The 21,650-nt window shown below is 39.0% G+C and overlaps 1 protein-coding gene across 1 annotated transcript; it reads right to left on the bottom strand.

The window, feature by feature from the left end:
- Positions 1-8,161: 8,161 nt before the first annotated feature.
- Positions 8,162-21,099, bottom strand: ADAM20 (ADAM metallopeptidase domain 20). Its single transcript, XM_032180257.2, has 2 exons — positions 20,893-21,099; positions 8,162-10,736 (listed from the first exon to the last, which is right to left on the bottom strand). The coding sequence occupies exon 2, from the start codon at positions 10,708-10,710 to the stop codon at positions 8,380-8,382; it is 2,331 nt and encodes a 776-aa protein (XP_032036148.1). The 5' UTR covers positions 10,711-10,736; positions 20,893-21,099; the 3' UTR covers positions 8,162-8,379.
- Positions 21,100-21,650: the final 551 nt, after the last annotated feature.

Below are 21,650 nucleotides of genomic sequence, written 5' to 3'. Positions count from 1 at the left end.
TGCTAAACAGCTTTAGACTAACATCCTGGGTTTGATATAAAATTCCTCTTCCTCCTAGCCAGCTGTTCCTTGCACTTATGTGTAAGTTTTACTTTCTCTGCTTTCTCCTGAGATTAGAGGCTAGCTTGTTCCCTAATGTTGATTAGTGGGGTTCCACCTTGCTCTCTGTGCTCGAGTCCCCAACAAGGTTATGACACCAGTACCCTAGTCACTTTAAGATTAGGACTTCTGAGGAACTAAAGACCTACGTACTTTCATCAGCTTGAGTTACATATCAACTTTGAGGAGAATTGAATGGGTGAATCCCAGCTACCTAATGACAGGCTTCCCAGAAGCCAATTCTCCATGTATGTCTGTAGACTTCAAGGATTACACGAGAGCACCATGAAGCCAAAAAGTGACAAAAGGACATCATGCCTGCTAAAAATTGAAAGAATATACTCAAGATGCTATATGAGTCATTACCCAGATAGGAAAACCAAAGCATGTCAGTTACTTTAAAAGCAATAATTCAATATACAGAATGGTTAAATACAAAAGTGGCTAAACAAGTATCAGAGGACTGAAACATGGAAAGAAACACTAAGATAACAAAAACGTAACAGAAGATGAGAAGCCCAGGTTCCCTCTCACGGAAGGACAAGGTGTCCCCAGGGGTCAGCAGCCAGACTTGAGCTTTCAGCTACTTCACGGTTTGACACAGCTGCAGTGAGTTAGCCTGCCCCCAAGAACTGGTAACAGGGACTCTATTTCTGGTGATAGGTGGAGCACAAACAGCCCCTGGCACAAGGTGGGCATTCCAATGGTTAAAACTCTCATAAGTAGTGACTAGGGATATGTGCCACTGAGGAAGAAATCACTGACAGATGAGACAGGGCAAGGGTTTGAGTTGTATTCATTTTCTAAACTATATAACAAATTACCACAAGCTTAGTGTCTTAAGCAAAATACATTTATTATCTCACAGTTCCCATTTGTGAGGAGTTGGGGCAGGCTTAGCTTGGTCTTTGGCTCAGGGTCCCACAAGGCTACAATCAAGGCACTAGCTGAGCTGCATTCTTACCAAAGGCTGGACTGGGGAAAGATCTGCTTCCAAGCTCACTCAGGTTGTTGCAGGTTTCATTTTCTGGCAGTTGTAGAACTCATGGCCGCTGGCTTCTTCAAAGCCACCAACAGAAGTGTCTGCAGCTTTAAGTCTTACCTCCAGACCCTTCTTAAAAGGCATCACCTGGTCCTACCCCGGAAATCTCCCTTTTGATTAACTTAAAGTCAATTAGTTAAGGGCCTTATGGATATCTGCAAAATTACCACATTTACCATAGTCTGGTTAGAAGCAAGTTACAGGTCTTACTCAAGCTTGAGGGGAGAAGAATATATAAAGGCAGATACCAGGGGGATGGGATGCAAGGGGGGCATCTTAGCATTCTGCCTACCACAAGAGGTAAGGAGGAAATCAGAGCTGGAATAATAAAAGCATTGGATTGCCAAGTGCCTTTGATATACTACAGCAAGATAGTGAACAGCTGATGGTGAGCAACAGGCAATTAAAATCCAGGCATGAATGTCAGTATCCTCTCTGACCGCATACAAAGTGACCCTCATTTCCTTCTAGGGGAGGATAAAGAAATCCAAGTGGCTGAACCTAAAAATAAATAAATAAATAAAAGTTAAATGCCCAACCAAGGGAGCGCTGTAATCAGGACCTTAGTGGAGAAAACCTGAGACTCTGACACACAGGATGAGAACATCTGACTAGATCCTTTGAACACTCACGCTCCATATACTCATCCACAGGAGTGATTCACCCCTGTATAGTGAAGGACAATGCAGACGCCACTCCACCATGAGGCAATAGATGTCTTTTGCAGAGTCTTCCCCCACCTCCTTTTTTGGCCACTAGGCATAAAGCTAGGATTGAGTCATAGCATAATCAACTGGAAAAGTGCTCAGCATGCTCAGAGAAAAGGCACTACATTCTGAGATGTATAATCAAACGGCAAACATTAAATTGGGAAGGGAAAAAAGTTCACTCTCCCAAGATATAGGATTTTACACCTTGGCAAGGACCCTAGGGCATGGTGTAAATTTGTTCCTGGGATGGCTTCTAGAAGCACGGAAAAAGTAATGCTCATACAGTGAAGCTGAAATGCCAGAATTGCCATAATGAATGATTATGGGATTAAAAGGTTCATGGAAATGGGCATGCTGAAATGGAATTACACATGGCCTTCAGATGATAATGTTCCATAGGAATGTCCAGAAAATACACCATTTACCAAAGGCATAAAGAATGTGCTGATAAGAGGAGCACTGGCATTACCAAAAGGTCCACTATTGAGTCTTTGCAAGCCAGGCTCAGAGTAGGAGAGGGTGTTACAGAACTTTGCTCGCTGATAGCATTGGTGATAATATGACTCTGACACCTAGAGGTCAGTGAGCAATACATAACCATCCCAAGGAATAAGAATAAGAAGTTGCAATTGTCATAAAGACTGGCAAGGTCAGAATGGCAGCCAAGACCTAAGGAGACGGTAGTAGAAGGATTCTAGAATCCTTAAGGGCAAAATAGATAGGCAGCCAACAAGGATACTTACTTTATGCCAATAGAAGAAGCCAAAGATAGATGACTGGGAAGCAAAAAGTAGTTGCCTCCCCAAAAGTTAATCACTTTACCAGTTTATGGACTTGAACTTCTTTCAAACCTGGAACTCACTTCCTGATGACATGGACAGAGCCTTGGGCCCAGGATGCTATAAAACCATGGCAAATATATAAATAATAATGATTCCCCCAGCCCTTCACCAAAGGGAACTATGGCCACTTACATAGCTGTGCATAAGGAAGGGGGAATATCTATACATTTCAAGGACTATTGAACACAGGGACTGAGTTGACATCAATGTCCAAATATTCAAAACATTTTGATGACCTTCCTGTTAAAATGAAGACATATATGAGCACAGGGTAATAAATAAAGTCTTAGCAATACTCTGACTTACAGTGGGTTACTGGTCTCATGGACACAGGGCTATGATAATTCTTCCACCCTCTGTCATAACATAGTATAGTGAGAGGACTGTCTGGATATCCCACAGAACATCACATTGATCGAGTACACTGATGACATTATGTTGATCAAGCCAGGTGTACAAGAGGTGGTAATGACATTGAAGGCCTTTGTAAAACACATGAGCTCAGAGAATGGAAGATAAGCTCTGTGAAAAATAATACATTGTAATCAAGGACATGCTGTGTCAGTAAAATTTTTAGTTTTCTAAGAGCCAGGAATATGCTGGGTTATCCCTTCCAAAGTAAAGCCAAATTATTCCTTTCTGCATCTCTTATCATGAAGAAGGAAACACAATGCCTGGGGATTGCTTTGGTTCCTGGATGCAGCAAATTTGATACCTAGGACCACAACTCTGGTCCTTATATTTGGTAACATATAATGATGTCATCTTTGAGTGGAAACCATAGAAGGAAAGAGCTCTGCACCAGGTCCAGGTTGTGACGCAAACAGCCTTCCACTGGGGTCATACTCTCTAGTAGACCCTATGATGTTGAAAGTATCTGTGACAGAAAAGGTTGTTGGGTGGAATTTGTGGTAAGCCCCAGAGAAAGAATCACAGTGTATGCCTCTGAGATTCTGCAGCAGACGCATGCCATCAGCCAACTAACAATAAAGACCAAGCTGATCCCCTAATCTGGCATAATTTCTAGAAGAACACATAGAGGGAAATTGACTACAATTGGTCATTATCATCCTGGAAGGGCCAGTGGTTCATTCTTACAGTAATAAACACATATTCTTGATATGAATTTGCCTTATCTCACTGAGGTAAGGCAGTGAGCCTCAGTGAGCACCAATATCCAAAGACATTTGGAGTATTTGACCCACTGGTCTGGTGTTTCCATATAATATCATATCAGACCAAGGTACCACTTTACAGTGAAGAAGTTTTGGAAGGGGACCAAAGAACATGGTATATACTGGCTGTATATCAGACAACATAATCTAGGGGCTGCCAGCCTAATAAAGCATTGGAAATATCTACTGATGGTGCAACTGAGCTAAAGCTGAAGCGCTTGTTCAGAGGCAATATACTACCATTCCACAGAATGAATTGTGTGCACTGAACAACAGATCTTTACATGGGTCTGGGAACCAAGGCCTGGAAACAGGAGTGGCCCCACTTACTGTCACTCACAGTGACTTATTGGGGTGGTTTGTGCTTCTTGCCTACTGCAACTCCGGACTCTGCAGCCCAAAGGTCCTGGTCACCAAACGGGTCATATTTTCACCAGGGCAAAGCTAGAGTCCCAATAAATTATAAGCTAAAGCTGCCACTAGAATTCACTGTGTCCTTGCACCAACCAAGAAGATGATCACATTCTTGACAGAAGTGATTTACCCTAATCATCAGGAGGAGGCAGGGCTTCTGTTACAAGATGGAAACATAAGGGTGTATGCGTAGAACCCAGGTGATCTCCTTAGGTGCCTAATGGTACTCCCCAGCCTGATTGTGAATATAAATGGACAGGTTCAGCAATCACAGCCTGAGAAGGGCATGATGACCCGGTGCTCAGGCCTTTTAGAGATAAAGACCTGGGTCATATCACACAGTCAAGGAAACTAGAATGGACAGTGGAGGAGTGAGACAGTAAGTATCCATTTCAGCCTCAATCCCAAATGCTACAGAGGGACTATGGTTTATCCCATTAACTTCCTTCTTCTAAGGTTCCCCACAGAAAGGGATGTCCACCATAATCCTGGAGGCATTGTTCCCACTTTATATATCAAAAAAGTGGGTAAGAGCAGTGCAAATATTGGACTGTAGAATACACAAATACGCCTCTTGGATCCTCCTTCAAGAGAGGACTTGCTGACCATCTGCAGGAATTATGATCAGAAGACAGCATCCAGATATTAGCTCTTTGGGGTCAGCCTCAGTTACAAAGAGGCATCCTACCAAGCTCATGCCCTTCTCCCACATCCAAGGGAATGAACAAACTGAAGGGATGAAAACCAGACCATTTTGGCCCAACTCAGACAAATTTGTCAAGCAATATTCAGTCCAGAGCTCACTGCCAGATTGGCCAAAGCTGCAATATACAAGTATACCTTATTTTATCACACTTCAATGTATTGTGCTTCACAGATACTCTTTTGCTTTTGTTTTACAAACTGAGGGTTTGTGGCAATCTTTTGTTGAGCAAATCTGTTGGCACCACTTTTTCAATAGCAATTGCTTGCTTTGTGTCTCTGTGTCACATTTTGGTAATTCTCACAATATTTCAATCTTTATTATATCTGTTATGGTGATCTGTGATCGGTCAACTTTGATTTTACCATAATAATTGTTTTGGGGTGCCACAAATCCCAACCATATAAGAAGACAAACTTAAGCAAAAAAAATTATGTGTATTCCAACTGCTCCACCAATTGATCATTTCCCCATCTCTTTCCCTCTCCTTGGGCCTCCCTATTCCCTAAGGTATAAGATGGAAATTGGGCCCATTAATTTATAACCCTACCATAGCTTAAGTGTTCAAGTGAAAGGAAGAGTCTTGCATTTCTCACTTTAAATCAAAAGCTAAAAATGATTAAGCTTAATGAGAAAGGCATGTCAAAAGCCAAGCTAGGCCTCTTGTACCAAACAGCCAAAGTTGTGAATGCAAAGGACACATTCTTGAAGAAAATTAAAAGTGCTAGTCCAGTGAACACAAAAATGATAAGCAAGCAAAACAGCCTTACTGCTGATATACAGAATGTTTGAGTGGTCTGGACAGAAGATTAAACCAGCCACAACATTCCCTTAACTCAAAGCCTAATCCAGAGCGAGGTCCTAATTTTCATCAATTCTATGACAGCAGAGAGAGGTAAGGAATCTGCAGAGAAAAAATTTGAAGCTAGCACAGGTTGGTTGATGAGGGTTAAGGAAAAAGCCATCTCCATAACATAAAGGTGCAAGATGAAGCAGCAAGTGCTGATGTAGAAGCTGCAGCAAGTTATCCAGAAGATCTAGCTAATGTCACTGATGAAGGTGGCTACACTAAGCAACAGATTTTCAATGTAGATGAAACAGCCTTCTATTGGAAGAAGACTAGGACTTTCACAGCTAGAGAGGGGAAGTCAATGCCTGGCTTCAAAGCTTCAAAGGACAGGCTGACGGTTTTGTTAGGGACTAATGCAGGTGGTGAATTTAAATTGAAACCAATGCTCCTTTGTCATTCCAAAAATCTGAAGGCCCTTAAGGATGATGCTACGTCTACTCTGCCTGTGTTCTGTCAATGAAATAGCAAAGCCCTTGATGACAGCATATCTGTTCACAGCATGGTTTACTGAATATTTTAAGCCCATTGTTGAGACCTACTGCTCAGAAAAAAAATGATATCTTTTCAAATATTACTGTTCACTGACAATACACCTGACCACCCGAGAGCTCTGATGGAGATGTACAAAGAGATTAATGTTGCTTTCATGCCTGTTAACACAACATCCATTCTGCAGCCCATGGATGGAGTAATTTTGACTTTTAAGTCTTTGTATTTAAGAAATATATTTCATAAGGTTATAGCTGCCATAGATAGTAATTCCACTGATGGATCTGGGCAAATCAATTGAAACCTTTCTGGAAAGGATTCACCATTCTAGATGTCATTAAGAACATTCCTGATTTATGTGAGGTGGTCAAAATATTAACATTAAAAGGAGTTTGGAAGACATTGAGTCTAACCTTCACAGATGACTTTAGTGGTGGAAAGAACTGTAGATGTTGTGGAAATAGCAAGAGAACTAGAATTAAAAGCGGAGCCTGAGGATATGACTGAATTGCCATAATGTCATGATAAATCTTGAATGGATGAGGAGTTGCTTCTTATAGATGAGCAAAGAAAATGGTTTTTTGAAATGGAATTGATTCCTGATGAAGATGCTATCGACAATGTTGAAATGACAACAAAGGACTTAATATATTACATAAACTTAGTTGATAAAGCAGTGGTAGAATTTGAGATGACTGACTCAAATTTTGAAGGAAGTTCTACTGTGGGTAAAATCCTATCAAATAGCATCATATGCTAGATGAATATTTGTGAAAGGAAGAGTCAATTGATGCAGCAAACTTAATTGTTGTCCTATTTTAAGAAATTGCCACAGTCACCCCAACCTTCAGCAACCACTACCCTGAAGAGTCAGCATCTGTCAACAATGAGGCAAGAACCTCCACCAGCAAAAACATATGGCTCATTAAAGGCTCAGAGGATTGTTACTATTTCTTGGCAATAAAATATTTTTAATTAAGGTATTGCATTTTTGGACATAATGCTACATACTTAACAGATTACAGTATAGTGTAAATATAACTTTTTTATGTACTGAGAACCAAAAATTTTGTGTGACTCACTTTATTGTGATATTCTTGTTATTGCAGTGGTCTGGAACTGAACCTATATTATGTCCAAGGTACGCCTGTACTTGTATTTCTCATCTGCACAACCAACTTCCTTGCCTTTTTTCACAGCTGTTGGTCCCTAACAAAATCTTGTACTTGAAACTCCAATTCAGTATCTGCTTCCAGAGAACTCAACCAACAACAAAGTAGCTACAGAAGGCACCTAACACTCCTAGGGCCAGGAGAACAGAAGAAAGAAGTTGGGTTTACTACAGTGGAGATGATTAAAGAACATTCCCTGCAGAGCAAGGACCCAGACCTCTAAAGATGGCACTGTTCAAGAACTCAGAGGACCACAATCCTGCTTACTCCTGGACCCCTGAGGAGGTCAGTGTCCAACTGCTGCTGGTATTTCTAAGGAAAAAGGAGGGTGGTTCTAAAAGTGACAACAGAACTGGAATCTGAAACCAAATATGATTGCCAGAGTGAATGGCCCCAGCCAAAATAATGGTGACACTCATGGTAAGCACACAAGAAAGAAAGCTCCCTTCTTCCCTCATCATCATCACCCCAGGCTACTTCTACTGCCCCCTTTGGCACAGCTGAATGTGCCAAACAGAAATAAGTTGTGTACAGGCATATCCTGAACATTACATAGTACAGCAAAAAAAAAAAAAAAAAGAGAGAGAGAGGAGGGTTAAAACTGAGGGACAACAGCTTGAAACTATCTTTTCTGTGCCTTTGCTCCGGAAACATAAAGACACAACTTCTGGGAAAAGGAACCTTTAATATTGCTTAACACACTGTAGAGTAAGTAAGAATAGGCTAGGAATCCTTTGCTGTAATAGCTAATGCTTGCGATCCTGACACGAAATGTCCATGAAGTTTTATTTAAACAGTGAGACATGCCTTCATATTTTTCTATTAAGAAAAATTGGATATTAAAAATGAAGTATGAAGTTTAGTCTCCTTTTTCCCATTTCTCTTATCCGTCTTCATCTTCTTTACTTTTTGTGCGTTTCTTAAAAAGCAAATGTAAGCAAAATAATAAAAAAGCAACCAAAGGAAGAAGGCACAATAGTGACAGGTAACCCAACTTTCCCATCACATTTAATCCTTCCATGTTGTTCTTAGGAGGTGGGCCACTATCAGCACTACCTCCATAGCCTTTGTCCTTGCAGTACGGGGGTGCCCATTCACGGTTGCAGTGACAGTGTTGTTTGTTGTTGCAGACTCCCCTCATGTTGCAGGTCTTAGGCTGACAGGCTTGTGACAGATGAACCATACTGGTACACTTCTTATGGATGCAGATCTTTTCTGGACCACATACTGTGCCATCTTTCACCTCACCAATATCAGGTATAGCCATCCCTAAATGATAATCAGTGCCCCAGCAAGTGGTGTCATTGAGGTGAAACTGCTGCACTGTAGAATGCTCTATCAGATTGGGAATTACTCCCACATTTTCACACTGAACCCTCCCACACATGATATCAGGGGTCCAACATTTTACGTATGTTGTGCCTACAATACCACAGTGACCAAAACGGTTTCCTTGGGTGTTGATTTCTTGGTAGCAACTCTGAGATGCACTCCTTGCATCTTGGCCAAAAATCTCTTTACATTGTATATCATGGTTATTACACGTCTTTTCATAGCAGAAGGCATTCACATTACAGGAGATCCCATCCTGCACATACACATCATCTGGGCATTGATGGGATGTCCCATTGCACCACTCTGGAAGGTCACATTCACCAACTTGTTGTCTACATAAAGTTCCCGATGGCAGAAATTTGCAGTCTTTGCAACACATTCCAAAAGCACAAGCAGCCCCAGGACGTAGAGTACAGTTTAACAGACAACAGGGATCTTTTGCACACTGCTGTATGGTTCCACAGTCACATTCCTCCCCTTCTTCAACCACTAGATTCCCACAGTACTTCAGTCTAAATATATTCCCTGGATATGGAGGCGGTTGAATACATAATCCACTACTGATAGTACTGTCCCAATATTGGGCATAACTGCAGTTGCTAAATTTAGTTGTCACCTTTCTATAGGCATGCATTATGCACCACTGTAGCTCACATACACACCACTGGGTGTCATGTTGCATACCCAAATTATGACCAAGCTCGTGGCCCAAAGTAAGTGCAAAAATGACCAACCTGTTGTCTTCAAAAACATCAACTCCACTATTAAAAGGATTCTGGCATATTCCTTTAACATAGGCAACACCAAGCTTCATGCCTTGTGTGTCTTTTATGAAAAGATGTGCAACATCATGTTGTAGTCGATTATTAAGGTTATAATTCTTCCAAATAGAAAAGTCCTCTAAAACATTATCTAGGTCTCCAGTGGTAGGAAGTGGATTTGATGCAGTCCATATATCAATTCCAGTCAAAATTACGTCAACCTCCAAAGGATGATAGAAGGAATCCACTATATTGACAACGTTAAATACTTCATGCTGCACTGTTGTTGCATTACTTTGAGAGAAAAGATATCTAATATTATCCACGACCACTACCAGCTCAACAAACCGCCGATGGGTCCACCAGCCCACAAAAGAACTTTGCTTCAGAGTGAAATTATATGACAATTGCAACTCCAACTGGTGTGCTATTTTCTCTTCTGTTAACCCACATCTCATAGGTGGAAACTGTGTATCATCACTGTCTATCTTATGTACTAGGTGTTCAAATGTGGCAGAAACACTAATTGGCTTGATTTCATAAACAAGGTCATTTATCTGTAGCATTCCAAGAAAGCCCCCAGAACAGGTACTAAGGGCAACCAAGGACTCAGGGACCCCCTCCACATAACCATGGTAGTAGCAGTCATCCTGGACGAAAGGCTGATCCTGGAGCAGGGCATGCTGCTCTGTGTAGGTGAACACAGGAAGGTGTGCGGCAAACAACAGCTTATTTACCCTCATGTGGACAATGTATCTGTGTCCCCCAAACCGCAGGCTATAGGAGAGCCATCCAGGAGCCTTTGCACCTCTGCCCCTGCTGATCACCTTCAAAGGGATCACCACTTCTGGAGAAGTGAAATACTGGGACGGCCGGGCCTGAGAGTGGCCAGAAATAGACAAAAACATCCCAAACCAGAGCAGCAGAAGAGTGACCCTGATGTGCACCAGGGGCTCACCCACTGCCATTATGAAGCTGTCATTATGGAGCCATCTGTCTAGAGCAGAAGAGAACAAGGTGTGAGGCACTGCTGGTCTGGCTCCTCCCTCTGAGCTGTTCAGGGTGCATGGCTGACCTTTAGGGATCTGGGGATCTGTGTCCTGGTGGAGCTGGACCATCAGAGATGCAGTGCTGAAAATAAAAACTGAAAGAGCCAGGATGGGGTGGGTGGGATAGAAAGGGAGAAAGAGAGAGAGAAAAGGCAAAGTGATTCCTGCATTTGGACCATATTTGAAGCAATAGAATGCATAGGATTCTCTTAATACATATGGCCAAGAAGATTTCCAGATGGGGGAGATTGCACATAGGTGAGTTATTACCAAATTTTCATGATGGATACCTAAAGATTCATTATATACTGTTCCTTAAATATGTAAAATGGCAAGACATTTTCCATTTTATTTTAATGTATGTATTTCTTTTATTATTTCTTTATTTTACAGATGGGGTACTGCTCTGTTGCCCAGGCTGTAGTGCAGTGACACAATCATAGCACATTGCACCCTCAAATTCCTAGACTCACGAGATCCTCCCACCTTAGCCTCCAAGTAGCTAGAACTGCAGGCATGCACTGCAACAGCCAGCTAATTTTTCTTTTTGATTTTTTTTGGGGGGATAGAGATGGAGTCTCACTATGTTACCCAGGCTGGTCTCAAACTCCTGGTCTCAAGTGATCTTCTTGTCTCAACCTTCCAAAGTACTAGGATTACAGGCATGAGCTGTCATACTGGGCAAAATTGTTCATTTTAAAGACACTGGATTCTGACACAAATCTTTCTTCCAACCAAAAACCTACTGGCAACCTGCACATTCAATAAGTATATGGACAACACATCCAAAATCCACCATTTTTTGTTCCTTTATTCGTGTAGTTTGCTCCGTCTTCCCCTCTCCTATCCAGACATTTTATGTATACCCAATTGTGCTCTAAATTGATAGTCAAAAAAGCCCCACTAAAAGGGCTTATTAGTATTGAGAAACCTCCTCCAATCAAGACTTTTTAATTTTATAATATATTCTTATCTGCAGAAAAGCCCTGGGCATTCGAAGGAAGGAAGGCATGTGATGGGGTAACAGGGAGTGAGGCAGCTGTTTTGGGACAGGGCACACAGCCAACTAGCATCATGATCTCTATCATAAGAGGCTCCTCCTGGTCATGTCAATACAGATTTGATTCTGCTTTTCACATGGCTGATAAGTTACCTGGATCTATACATTTCAATCTCAATGTTCCAAAGAAAGCCTACACAGAGGAGCTTAAGCCTAGAGTCCATTCATTATAATGTTCAGAAGACCACAATTTGAGTAGATTTAAAAACCTCATTACTGTTGAAAACAAATTTTGGCTCAAGTAAAAGCTAACTTTGCTCAGCTCCTGACTTTCACTTAAAAATGTTGTTAATGATTTGCTCATATTTGAAATCAAAATGTTAAAACAAATTTGGAGACACGTTAACACATACTGGTGGCCTCAATATTCTAAGAGCACAAATGAGCATGTGCAACATCCTTAGCATTATGATGTCAAGAAAACCTGTATCCCTCCATGTGGGTGTCCAGAACTAATGGATGGCCACTGGATGCCACAAGAGGAAATCAGGATCACTAGATGAGACCTCTTAGGGAAAGTATATCTGATAGAGGTGAAATCCCAATTTAGATTTCCTCTCCATAGCTCTCCTCATAATATCCTTGGTATGTGTCATAGAGTTTGGAATATTAAGATGGAAATGGGTGAATTGAGAGAGGATCATGACAGAAAAAGCCTTGTAGAGAAGATAAAACCTATATTACATATAGTCAGAAATATGATGAGGTTATAATACAAAAGTTTATTCCAAAGAATCTGTGATAGGCCAGTCCTTGTCATCAATGCATTACTCCAAAGAGAAGTCTTAAAGGAACATTGCCTTCCCATTAATTTTGTGAACGGGTGTGTTCTGAAGGCCTTTCCTCTAATATTACTGGGATTTCAACCACTGTGAGAATCTTCGTCTGCATCAGTAATTAACTCTTTCTTCTAATTCCAGTAACAACTTAAAACTCATCAACACCCTATCTTATGATCTCTCCCCTCATTCACAGTCACAGCCTAATTTTGTGTTTCTCAAACTCAGGTCACAAACTGTAAATCAATGTAGCGGGCCACAACCAAAGGAAACACAATTGTGTAGAAAATATCAGAGGGTTTTACACAGATCCTTAGCAAGACCTTCACACACTGTAACCAGAGTTTATATTTAATTTTCTGTGTCTGTGTTTGTATCTGCACACTCCCATGCTCACTGAGTCTCAATGTAAACCAAGCTAAATTTCTTATTGTGGGTCACAGTCAAAATCCACTGGAAGAGCAGTAGCCAAATAATGACAATGAAAGATTTTGGGGAAAACTCTGTCCCTCTTTCTTTGCTGAAAATCAAATCCTATCTGAAACTACAGTCATTCTTATCTCTCCCTGGGATCTTGGATTCAATTTCAGTGAAAGATGTATCTTCCTCCAGTTCCAGCTCATAGCCCCTCTATCTGTGCTATGAATCCTATAGCCTTACCTACTTGAAGATTGACTCGACCGTCAGATTTATCCTCAACTTTTCCTTCATTACTTTCTCTTTACCTCCAGTACATGAACATGCTCAAATCTCTACTAACCTTAAAATATTTATCTTCCTTTATTCTCACATACTCCCATGGCTACCCACCTTGCCACTAGAACTTTCTCTCTTTAATGGACAAGAATCACTTACCAGCATACTGAACAATTATGCCCATAGTTCTTTTAATGGCCATGGTCATCAGTGGTCTGTGTTGCCCCTCTCCAAAAACAAATATAAGAATTGACATCTCACATGTCAAAAGTAAACAAATCTCTGTAGATCTCACAGAGGATTAAGTTCTTGATCTCATTGCTTAGCAACAAGGTCCTCTCAGTTACAGATCACACCATGCGGCTCTTAAAGTCAATTGACTCTGCCTCCACCACCTCTATCCAGTTTTCTTTTTCCATCCCTCCCCCACATGCAAGTGTCAGGTCAGCCTCTTCAACCCCATCTTATGAGCTCCACACACAGCATATGCTCACTTCTGCTTTAGGAACTTTGTTCATGCTCTGCCCTTATCTAAATCATCTAAACCTTTCCTCATTCTTGAACCACATTATGGTATCCTTCAATGTTTAGATTAAATTCAACTTCTGCTTTGCATCATTAATATTCTGTAAACTTCTGAATAAGCACCATATCCTGTATTTGAAATATTTATGTATACTGTCTACTTTTTTATGTGTGATTCTACCACATCACCAGTTAAACTATAATTTTGTAGAAAAATATAGCAGAAATATTGCTATTGATGTAAAGTGTTCATATTTTTGGCTAAAGAAAGCTTAGTATCCTTAATATAATTATGTTAAACCTGCATAAAACAAAGGTGAATGTGAAGTTCAATACAATATTAAAAGCAACTGAATGATAATGCACTCACAGTGGGGGAGGGGGTTTGGAACAACAATTGGGAGATAATTTTATATCTTTGCCATCTACTATCTTCTTTTTTAGATATGGTTGTGAGGAAATGGATCAGAAAGTGAATAGATAAGGATCAATTAGGTCCATCTTCTAAGAAAGTCCTTTTCATTTTATTTTCATGATTGTATTAATAACTGGATACTTTATTTCTTTTCATGATTATATTAATCACTGGATACATAGGTTTCCCCTAATGTATAGGGGGTTGAACTGTTCCATACGTCCAGGTAGAATTGGAGAATCCTCTCTTAGGATGTGTTAAACAAAAAGGTTTCCTCATTCCAGAGCTTAGTGGAGATAATCTGACCATGCCAGATTTGACTGACAATGATGAAAGAAATTGTCCAAGAAATGAGAGGCTTGGGAAAATACACAAACCCAAACCTGGAAAGGTTTTGACAGGGACACAGTAGATGATGCTATCAGGAAGAGAAAACTATAAACAGGCTGATAGATGGCCACATGAAAAGAGAGAGCCTCCTTGAATCTGACAGAATGGGCAGTCGCCTGGAACATCTGTGTTAGACAATGACTGAAGCTTCCTAAAGCAGGTTTGACTACATCTTGTTTGTAGTAAAAATAATTTCATATGCATTTAAAAGCAAAACAAACTGTTACAAGAGACAAAGGATGAGACTATGTAATGATAAAAGGGCTTAATTTATCAGGAAGATATAACAATTAGAAATATACGCACCCAACATTGGAGAACCCAAATATATGAAGCAAACATTGACATAATTTAAGGGAGAAATAGATAGCACCACAATAATAGTAAGATATTTCAATACCTTATTTTCAATAATGGATAGAACATCCAGACAGAAAATCAATTTAAGAAACTGACTTGAACCACACTATAGACCACATGGACCTAACAAACACACACAGAACATTCTACCCAACACATCAGAATACACATTCTTCTCAAGGGCACACAAAATATTCTCCAGGATAGTTCACCTATTAGGTCATAAAACAAGTCTTAGCAAATTTAAGATTGAAATCACCCCAAGCATCTTTCTGACCACAATGGAATGAGACTAGCTATCAATAATGTAATGAAATCTGAAAAGTTCAAAAATACACTCATTCATCACTTAACAATGGGGACAAATTCTGAGAAATGTGTTGTTAGGTGATTTCGTCATTGTGCAAACATCATAGAGTGTACTTCTACAAACCTAGAATGGTATAGCCTACTATACACCTGGGCTATATTGGATAGCCTGTTGTTCCTATGCTACAAACCTGTACAGCATGCTACTATACTGAATACTATAGGCCACTGGAACACAATGGTAAGTATTTGTGTATACAAACACATTTAAACATAGAAACAGTAAACATATGGCATAAAAGATAAAAAATGGTTCACTTGTTTAGGGCACTCATCATGTATGGAGCTTGCAGAACTAGGAGTTTCTCTGGTTAAGTCAGTAAGTAAATGGTGAGTGAATGTGAAGTCCTGGGACATTACTGTACACTACTGTAAACTTCATAAACACTGTGCACTCAGGCTACAATAAATTTATTTTTTAAAATTTCTTTAATAATAAATTAAACTTAGCTTACTGTAACTTTTTTACTTTATATACTTTAAATTTTTTAACTTCTTGACTGTTTTGTAATAACACTTAGCTTAAAACATAAAAACATTGTACAGCTGTACAAAAATTTTTATATCATAGGCCAGGCACGGTGGCTAACGCCTGTAATCCCAGCATTTTGGGAGGCCAAGGCGGGTGGATCACAAGGTCAGGAGTTCGAAACCAGCCTGGGCAAGATGGTGAAATCTCATCTCTACTAAAAATACAAAAATTTTTATATCCTTATTCTATAAGCTTTTTCTATTTTTAAAATTATTTTTTCTTACTTTTGAAATTTATTGTTAAAAACTAAGACACAAACACAAACATTAGCCTAGGTCTTCACAGGGTTAAGTTCATCAATAATCACTGTCTTCTCCCTCCGTATCTTGTCCCATTGGAAGGGGCAATAACATACATGGAGCTGTCATCTCCTATGATCACAATGCCTTCTTCTGGAATGCCTCCTGAATGAACTGCCTGAGGCTGTTTTACAGTTAGTTAACTTTTAAAAAAATATGTAGAAGTATACTCTAATATCATGATAAAAAGTATAGTATAGGAAATCTTTTATCATCATTATCAACTTTATGTACTATACATAATTGCATGTACTATACTTTTACATGATTGGTAATGCATAGGTTTGTTTACACCAGCATCACCACAAACACATGAGTAATGCATTACAATGTGACATTAGATGGCTACAAAGTCACTAGACAGTAGGAATTTTTCAGCTCCATTATAATATGAGACCACTGTCATATATGCGATTCATCATTGCCCAAAACATTCTTATGTGGTTCATAACTGCAGACGGAAATTAAACAACACTAACCATTGGGTCAAAGAAGAAACTAAGAGGGAAATTAGCAAATATCTTGACACAAAAATGAAAACACAGCATACCAAAACTTATAGGATGCAGCAAAGCAGTCCTAAAAGAGAAGTTTACAGAGATAAATACTGACATTTAAAAAAAAAAGAGAGAGAGAAATCTCAAATAAACAACCTGACTTTATACCTTCAGGAACTAGAGGGAAAGAAGAACAAACTATGCTCAAAGTCAACAGACGACAGACATAAACATTGGAGCAGTAATAAATTAGAGAATAGACAATTTAAAAATCAATACAAATTGGTATTTGAAAAGATCAACAAAATTGACAAACCTTTAACTAGAGCAGCTAAGAGAAAATGAAAAACAAAACAAAAATCAGAAATGAAAAAGGAGACATTATAACTAATGACTTAGAAATAAAAAGGTCTAAAAGAAATTACTATGATACAAGGATAGTTTAACATTCAAAAACCAATCATTGTGATATATCACATTCACAGGCAGAAGGATAAAAATTACATGATCATCCCAATAGATGCAGAAAAAGCATTTGACAAAATCCAACACACTTTTCTGATAAAAAATACTTGACATTCTAGGAATACAAGAAAATTGTCTCAACATTATACAGGCATGTATGGAAAAGTACACAGCTAACATTGTACTCAATGATGAAAAACTGAAAGCTTTTCCTCTAAGATCTGGAACAAGGCAAGAATATCCATTTTATCCACTTCTATAAAACAGTATGGGAAGTCCCAGCCAGAGAAATTAGACAAGAAAAAGAAATTAAAATGTCCACATCAGAAAGGAAGAAGTAAAATTATCTATGTTCACAGATGACTTGATCTGTAGAAAACTCTAAAGATTCTACAAAAACAAACCTGTTATAGCTAATAAATGAATTCAACAAAGTTGCAGGATACAAAATCAACTACAAAAGTCACTTGCATAATTATATACTAACAATAAATCACCTGAAAAATAAGAAAACAATTCTATTTACAATAGCATCAGAAAGAATAAAATACTTAGGAATAATCTTAACTTTAAAAAATTAAAGACATGTACACTTGAAATCACAAAACCTTGCTGAAAAAAATTAAAGAAGACATAAATAAATGGAAAGACATCTCATTCAAAGATTAGAAGACTTAATATTGTTAAAATGTCCATACTATCCAAAGCAATCTACAGATTCAATAGAATCCCTAACAAAATCTCAGTGGCATTATTAGCAGAATTAGAAAAACAATTCAAAATTTATAAAGAAGCACAAATGGCCCCAAATAGCCAAAACAATCTTGAGAAAGAAGAATAAAGCTGGAAGCCTCATACTCTCTGACTTCAAAATATATTATAAATATACAGTAATAAAAACAGCATGGTACTGGCATAAAAACAGACATATAAACAGAATACAGAGCCCAGAAGTAAACCCAGACATGTATGAATAAATGACCTTTGATAAAGATGCCAAAACTACACAATGGAGGAAAAATAGTCTCTTCCATAAGCAGTATTGGAAAAACTGGATATCCACATGCAAAAGCATGAAATTGAACCCTTATACAACACAAAAATTGTTCAAAATGGAATAAAAACATAAAAATAAGAACTGAGACTATAAAACTTCTAAAAAAAAAAACACACGAGGAAATCTTCACAGCATTTGTTTTTGCAATGATTTCTTGGGTATGACACCAAAAGCACAGGCAATAAAACAAAAATAAGTGAGACTACCTCAGACTAAAAATCTTCTTAACAGCAAAGGAGACAATCAACAGATTGAAAACAGATGGGCATGTAGTGGCATCATAATTATTTAAATTACTACCCAATGTTAATTGTGATTAAGTTCCCTATTGATGCAAGTATGTAGGGTGACCAAGTGACTGCTGTAATTATAAGTACGTCAAGGATGGAGGGGTGAGATAGCTATACTTAACTATATTGGCATTTTACATGATAAGGCCCAAGGCCCTAAATTCACAGTGGCCTACGTGATGGAAGAAGTATTTGCCAAACATCTATCTGATACCTGATAAGGGTTACTATCCAAAATATGTAAGAAACCCATAAAACTCAAAAGCAACAAGTTAAGTTTTTTCAAAATACAAAGTTGGGCAAATGACCTGAATAGGCATTTATCCAAAAAAATATATATATATGGCCAACACCATTTATGAATGATGTTATAACATATGAAAAGATGCTCAACATCACTAATCATGAGAAAATACAAATCAAAACCACAAAGAGGTCTCACCTCTAGCTTGGATGTTCTGTACGCTCCAAATTTCATGTTAAAATGTGACTTCTTAATCCCAGCACTTTGGGAGGCCAAGGCGGGCGGATCACGAGGTCAGGAGATCGAGACCATCCTGGCTAACACGGTGAAACCCCGTCTCTACCAAAAATACAAAAAAAATTAGCTGGGCGCAGTAGCGGGCGCCTGTAGTTCCAGCTATTCGGGAGGCTGAGGCAGGAGAATGGCGTGAACCCGGGAGGCGGAGCTTGCAGTGAGCCAAGATAGAGCCACTGCAGTCCAGCCTGGGCAACAGAGCAAGACTCCGTCTCAAAAAAAAAAAAAAAATGTAACTTCTGATACCATCTCATGCCAGTTAGAATGGCAATTATTAAAAAGTCAGGAAATAACAGATGTTAGAGAGGATGTGGAGAAATAGGAATGCTTTTACACTGTTGGTGAGAGTGTAAATTAGTTCAACCATTGTGAAAGACAGTGTGGCAATTCCTCAAGGATCTAGAACCAGAAATACCATTTAACCCAGCAATCCCATTACTGAGTATATACTCAAAGGATTATAAATCATTCTACTATAAAGACACATGCACATGTATGTTTACTGCAACACTATTTTCAATAGCAAAGACTTGGAACCAACCCAAATGCCCATAAACGATAGACTGGATAAAGAAAATGTGGCACATATATACCATGGAATACTATGCAGCCATAAAAAAGAATGAGTTTATGTGCTTTGCAGGGACATGGATGAAACTGGAAGCCACCATTCTCAGCAAACTAACACAGGAACAGAAAACCAAACACTGCATGTTCTCACTCATAAGTGGGAGTTGAACAATGAGAACAAATGGACACAGGGAGAAGAACATCACACACCAGTGCTTGTTGAGGGATGGGGGGCAAGGGAAGGAAGAGCATTAGGGCAAATACCTAATGCATGTGGGTCTTAAAACCTAGATGATGGGTGGATGGGTGCAGCAAACCACCATGGCACATGTATACCTATGTAACAAACCTGCACGTTCTGCACATGTATCCCAGAACTTAAAATTTAAAAAAAAAAAAAAAAACCCTCTTAGAAAAAATAACATTCAGGCTGGGCACGGTGGCTCATGCCTGTAATCCCAGCACTTTGGGAGGCCAAGGCGGGTGGATCACCTGAGGTCAGGAGTTCGAGACCAGTCTGGCCAAAATGGTGAAACCCCGTCTCTACTAAAAATACAAAAATTAGCCGGGCATGGTGGTGGGCACCTGTAGTCCCAGCTTCTCATGAGGCTGAGGAAGGAGAATCGCTTGAGCCTGGGAGGCAGAGGTTGCAGTGAGCCAAGATCGGGCCACTGCACTTTAGTCTAGGCGAGAGAGCAAGACCCTGTCTCAAAAAAAAAAAAAAAAAAAGCATGAACAAACAAAAAAAACACTTAAATGTATTAATCTTATCCCAAATTATTTTATGTTTTATTTTATACTTATAGAAGCCTTCCCATTTATCACATAAAATTCTCATGCTTAAAAAAAATGTGACTTCCAATGTTGGAGGTAGGAAAGTAAAATGGCACAGTTGCTATGGAAAACAATATAGAGGTTCCTCAGGAAATTAAAAATAGAACTACCATATGATCCAGTAATCCCTCTTCTAGGTATTTATCCAAATTATCGAAATCAGGCTCTTGAAGATATCTTTGCATTTCCATGTTAACTGCAGCATTATTTACAATAACCAAAAGGTAGAAAAAAATGTAAATGTTTCCCAACAGATGCAACACCCAAAAAAGGAAGGAAATCCTGTCATATGCTACACCATGGATGAGCATTGAGAATTTTATATTAAGTGAAATAAGCCAGTCACAGGACAAATACAGAATGATTCCACTTATGAGGTATCTAAAGTAGTAAAACTCTTAGAAGAAAAAAATAGAATGTTAGTTGCCAGGTGCTGAGGGATTAGGGAAATGAGGAGTTCCTATTCAATGGATATATATAATTTCAGTCATGCAAGATGAAAAAGTTCTAGAGATATGCTGTACAATAATGTGCATATAGTTAATAATACTGTAGCTCCTTCTAGCAAATCTTACCTCTGTGTCTTTCAGTGTTCCATTTTTATATTTTCAGTCCTCTAATAACTTTTTAAATTTTTCCTATATTAATTTTCCTTGGTGTGTTTTTCTTTTTTGGACAGGATATTGACAGACACAAGACTTGGTACTAGGAATGATATAAAAAAGAAAGATAAAATGGGAATCTGAGATTGATGTGGGCATGACCCTAGTCTTAAACACACTGCTGAACTCCCATCCAATGGAGAATGGCATGTAATGACATCACAATTAGTTACTGCTCAGTGTTGATTGCAGTGAACTGCCCTATTGACACAAGTGTGTAAGGGGATGAAGTGACTGCTGTGATACTTACTATGAGTATCTCAAAGACTGAGAGGTGAAATAGCTATATTTAAGTATACTGGGAAATTTACATGATGAGGCCAAAGGCTTGAAATTCACAGTTTAAACAGAGAGCTTATAATGGTGGACCTAAAAGAATCTCTCCTTTGTTTTAGCCATACAACAAAGCTCACTGAAAACAAAATTTAATTGGAATGCTTGCAGAGTCACAACATAAGTTGAATACATAGATACATCAAGGGAAAGGGAAGAAACTGATTTGGAAGGGGGAAAACTTTGAGACTTGAAATAGAGAATTCCTGGTGAATTTGGATGATTTTGAACATGTAAACACTCCAAAATATCCCTGAGTCTCCTTTACTAGTGAAAGAGCCCAGAGCTCTCCTGTCTGAGAAGTCTATGCACCTCAAGCTTGAGACCTTACAATGAGC

The sequence above is a fragment of the Hylobates moloch genome, unplaced genomic scaffold (genome assembly GCF_009828535.3).
Source record: "Hylobates moloch isolate HMO894 unplaced genomic scaffold, HMol_V3 SCAFFOLD_16, whole genome shotgun sequence".
NCBI classification, from domain to species: domain Eukaryota; kingdom Metazoa; phylum Chordata; class Mammalia; order Primates; family Hylobatidae; genus Hylobates; species Hylobates moloch.
Note: the sequence above shows the minus strand (reverse complement) of the source record. Positions and strands in the feature narration are given on the sequence as shown.